Source organism: Alligator sinensis, unplaced genomic scaffold (genome assembly GCF_000455745.1).
Source record: "Alligator sinensis unplaced genomic scaffold, ASM45574v1 scaffold60_1, whole genome shotgun sequence".
Classification (NCBI taxonomy): domain Eukaryota; kingdom Metazoa; phylum Chordata; order Crocodylia; family Alligatoridae; genus Alligator; species Alligator sinensis.
In genome coordinates this window covers 4,888,661-4,893,768 of record NW_005841858.1, presented here as the reverse complement: position 1 = coordinate 4,893,768, position 5,108 = coordinate 4,888,661, and the positions used below count along the sequence as shown (strand labels likewise).

General features: G+C 41.9%; 1 protein-coding gene across 1 annotated transcript in view; it reads right to left on the bottom strand.

The window, feature by feature from the left end:
• Nucleotides 1-1,929: 1,929 nt before the first annotated feature.
• Nucleotides 1,930-5,108, bottom strand: part of IL12A (interleukin 12A) — a 3,776-nt gene continuing 597 nt past the window's right edge. Inside the window, exons 2-5 of the mRNA XM_014524424.1 lie at nt 3,247-3,354; nt 3,091-3,132; nt 2,882-2,986; nt 1,930-2,097 (exon numbers count right to left, since the gene is read on the bottom strand). Coding sequence (XP_014379910.1) covers nt 1,930-2,097; nt 2,882-2,986; nt 3,091-3,132; nt 3,247-3,354 — 423 coding nt within the window. The remainder of the gene's footprint in view (nt 2,098-2,881; nt 2,987-3,090; nt 3,133-3,246; nt 3,355-5,108) is intronic.

Genomic DNA, 5,108 nt, shown 5'->3' with positions numbered 1-5,108 from the left:
CCTGAGCTCTGCTGTACACTTAATTGTTAGCTGAAGCTTCTGAAACTGAACAGTGTCCTTCCATGCCTGACATACTTAATGCATTCTACACTAAAAAAGGTTTAGAAAGCTCATTTGCTTTTTCCATCTCATTCTTGTTTGCTTTCATTACAGATAAAAATAGAAGCTCGTGGGAACACCTGGATAAGGTCTTAGCATAACTATGCAATTTCAGTATAGCAACACTTAAGTTATGTAAGGTTACACAACTGACTAAATGTTATCAACATGCTGCAAACTACAGTTACAGTAGTCATACAGTTTGGATGGTATGTCTGCTGCATTTACAGTAAAACAGTCAATTAGGGCTGCAGTGGGAGGTGGGAGAATTCTTAACTCACCACTAAGAGCATGATACTGTTCTTAGGAAGTAGGTAAGGAGGAGCAGAAAACCCAGCAGCTGAGTAGCCCACCTCCTCCTTCCTCTTCTGTGAACAACAGGATTGTTCTGCTTCTTCCTCCTGTTCCCAACCCCACAAAATCCTTTCCTACATCTGGCTTGGGAAGAGTGGGGGCAAGAACCCCCCTGGAGCTGTTCCCTTCAACCTGGGAAGGGCAGAAAGGTCCACTGCAGGCCAAGGAGAATTGAGGTGGAGAATCTCAAAAGAAGGTGAGTTTGGGGGGTGTAGAGGGAGAAGGGTTGGTGGGAGACAAAAGAAATATAGGAGCAAAATTGGAGAGGACATGATGTGGGAGGATGAGGGGGGTAGAGGCTGGAAGGATTAAACATGTAGGGGGAGAAAGGAAGTGGGATCAAAAATGATGGAATGGGATGTTAGGAACTGATTTGGGGCTGAGAAGGGCATAATAGATGTGTCAATAGATGGTTATAAATGAATTAATTGCTAGATGGGTTGGGCATAAGTGGGGAATAATGATAGACAAACCTCCCACCCACTCTCCTGGCAGTTACTTTTTCAGACTACATAAAACACTCAATTCAGGAGGTTGAACTGGATGATCCAGTGGTCCCTTCTACCCTTAAAATATATGAATGTATATCTATGGATCCTTGACCAGCTAAAGTCATAGTTTTCATTCATTTCAGTAGCTCCAGGATTTCACCCTGTGACTTTATGAAATTGCCTGGAAACTAACTATAAGGATATAAAACTGACTAGTCTATTTTAATTGGCCATTTTGAGAGGGAAGCAAAAAAAAAAAAAAAAAAAGCACACATTGAACATAAATTGTGAGGAAAAATTAGATTAAAAAAAATACCTTGCAATACCTTCATGTGTGTTCTTGATATGCAATTTACAAAAAAAAGAAGCAAAAAACCCACTAACAACATACTTTCTAATCAGACAGTATCCCTTTTGATTGGTTTTATTTCACAGAAAGAAAAGAAAAAATAACCAGAACTGATTACACAAAATATAAATTTTATTAGATAATAAATGTCAGGAATATTATAACAAATAAGTTAGGTATAATATAAATAGTATATTTCAATGTATACAATAATTTAATGAAAAACACCACTGAATAAATAAAATATTCAATATAAATAAATTATACTTGAGTGTTTGGTAGTTTGAGAACATTCTGGTAAATTATAGCTTATTTTGTAAGAATGCAGGAATTTAGAATCTCAGCTTGGAAGGCACAGATAGCAATTTGTTCAAGAAGATTTGTTTCATAAGACACTTTGTAACATACATGCTTATTCCCTGAAGAGCTTTTGTAGCTATGTTATTAAACCTTTAAATGCAGGTTCCAATCCTGAAAGTCCTGTGCGTCTACACATTACATTGATTTCAGACACAGAGGTCCAGCAGTGAATGGAACCTAGCATAGTTCCCACCCCCCCCCACCCCACCCCACCCTGATACTTAAAAAAAGCTTTACTCAAATATAAATAGAGAAAGTGCATCTAGCTCTCAGTGCTTATGATGAGTTTTCAGGAGAATTCAAGTAGTTCATCATTCTGTTTATGGTCATAGCGCGAATAAGGAAAGCCTGGAGAACACTGCATAGCCTCAATCTATCGTTAAAAGAAGGCAATCCTGTGTTGGAAGCTGGTTGTGGCACACTCGCACTGTTGATATTCAAAGCCTAAAAAACAAGGGGGCCAGGTGGATTAGATAATTTAACCATAACTAGATTAAAGTCTACATCTGTTTTCAAACATTTTAGCTTAATCAAAGGTAATTTATACAATTTAAAATGAAATGTTCCAGTAAAACAAACAAACATTAGTGTTCAATAATAATGAAATGAGTAACATGCTGTACAGATACACTGATGCCAAAAGCTTCTTTTCAGTCTAGAAATACATCTGTATTTCAATATGCTATCTTTTATGAGGAAGAGCAGATTACTGTTAATTGGAGAGTCTATATTAATATAAAGCCCACTATTTTAAAATACAAACGTGACTGCTAGCACCTATTAGTATGCTTTCATAACTGTTACAACTATTGCCCATTTCTTGTTAATATATTTTACTGTTCAGTCTTACCAACTGGATCATATTTGTGATATCTGAAATAAAAATCACTTTTACTCTTCTAAATCTAGCTTTTTTCATTCTGGCAAAAAATACAATCATTTCATGTAGATAAGGGATACCTAGTGAAAAAGTCAAATATTTTTAAATGGTATGTTCACAGTACTGACAGCTAGAATATTCTTTCGATAAGGCAAAAAATACAGTATCAACCCCCTACTTCAACATTTCTAGTCTTGAGGAAAAACCCCATCAACAATCCTTTAAATTATCAGATTTCAGAAGAGCTCATTATTTGGCTAAGTACAGAATGGAACACATAGAAAAGAACTTCATTCAAGATGGAAATAATATCAAGTAATCATTTCCGTAATTGGTAGGGAGACAGACCTGCATCATTTGGTCAATAGCATCCAGTATCTTTTGATTACTGAAACTCCTGAACTCTCCCTTGTATAGCTTCAGGTCTTCAGAGATACCTTTCAGGCATTTAGTCTGCAGAAGATACAGGGATTAGGAAATATGGAAAGTGTTGTTTGACACTTTATAAAACAAACAAGAGGAAAATAAATTGCTCCTCTGAGAGACTGGAAATTTACCTCATCAAAATCAGCTTTTTCCAGTACTTGACAATTTCCATTCTGAAAAGCAAAGACATCAGACATGACATTTATTAAGTGATGATGGTATATCTATACCATAAATTGCATGTGTTTCATATAATGATAAAACTTAATTTTTGTTTATTGAAATACCTCTGAAGCCTCTGGTATACAAGCTTTTATTGTGTTGATTTGATTCTTAGTGATATCTTCAAGATCAACCTCTTCAAGGGTACATTCAAATCCTAGTGTGCCAAGACCCTGTGTAAACAAGAAGGATCACCAAGTAAATAATTGCACAGGATGTACCGAATAGCAGGTGGTCACTGGTAACTGTTGTTGCCACATTATGTCCTTCTGTATCTTCCCTCCTATAAATTCTACTCAGTCATTAAAGGGGAACAAATATCCAAGCTGTAAAACCAAAGTTAAAGAGATTTTGCCTTCATCCTCAATGGGAACAAGTTGCGGCTTAAAACAGATTTGTATTTGTGGGTGTCACACAGGAGCATATTGCCTTCATAAATTAAAGTAATTTATGTTATAAATTACTTTAAAAGGATGACTGTCTGCCTTCAAAATACTGTCCTACACATTTACAATTTAAAACATTATAACTTTGTGAAAAACCAAATGACCTACTATTGTATAAAACCCAAAACAAATCATCACAGAGACGGAAAGATACATAGTTTTAACACAGTAAGAAGAGGTGGTGTATAGAGCATGCTTGGAACCAATCCCTGCCTTGGACTCTCCAGCCAGGGGGATCCAGGATTTGGCAAAGGGGGACGCAGGAGCAACCACCCATGCCATAGGGGTGTCTGCACCTCTGCTGCCAGCCTCCTTTCCCCCAAGCCAGATGGACTGCTGCAGGAGCCTCCAGGGACTATTTAAAGTTCCCAAAGCAGGTAAGCATCTCTGCCTTCCTCTGTGCTTAGAGGCATACCCTTTCCCACCCCTCTGTTCCCTCTCCTCCTCCAGTAGTGTCCCGGGTACACGGGAAGCTTCACAGCTGCTCCTGCCTGAGGCAGCCGGGCTACACAGGATCTGGGCTCAGCTGAGAACAGCAGCAGCAGCAATGGGGAGGGCAGGAGCATGGTTCCCCCAGGAGCAGGCAGGGGAAGCCACGGACACCGTTACTGCTCTAGGCGAGACCCCTGCTGGAGTGGGCAGGAGCAGCTCTGAGGATTCCCCTGCTCTCAGGACAGCAGGGAAAGCAGCTGTGGCAGGTGTGGGGACAGAGGAGGAGAAAGGGACATGCCTCTGAGTATGGAGGAGAAGGGCGGATTCTCCTTCGCTTTGGGGACTTTCTAAAAGTCTGCAGAGGCTCCAGCAGCATAGACCAGTCCATGAGGTAGGTGGGGGGGGGGGGGGGGGGGGGGTGCCCCCCTCGGGTCCTGGGCACCTACTCATGCTGCCCTAGCCATCACTTCTGAAGCGTGCCCAGTTAATTTAAGTACCTCAGTGATGGAAGGAGACTGGCTGAGCCCCACCTTGGGGAAGGGGTAGTTAGCAGCCTTTTTCTGTTAACGAAACGCAAGGCGACAAAACTATTTGGAAAAGAAAGGGAAAGAACAAGCCATAGGTTAGTACAAAGCAAGGCGAAACCCAGGGAAACGGAAGTGAAGGAGAAACTAGAGCGAGTCTGGAAACACTAAAAATGAACACGGTTAAAGCACAAAGGAAAAAAGGACGCAGGAAGCGAATTTGTGAGGCAGCAGGTCCTGGCTCGGGACCCCGCACCTCGCGTCACATTGGCCGGCTCCTTCTGCCAGACGGGCGTCCGGGCGCCTGGCGGCAACATTTCTCTCCCCCCCACTTTTTTTTTTATGGCCCAGAGCATCCCCGCACCAGGGAGCGCTTGCCTCCCTCGCTCCGCTTTGGAGACGGGGACTGCGCAGGGAGCCCTTCTGGGCCGGGCCGGGCCCGCCCCTCCTCTCCCCGGCGGCCGGGCAGGCACAAGCACGGCTCGCGTGTGCCCCGTGGACCCACCTGCAGCTGTGCCAGCGACT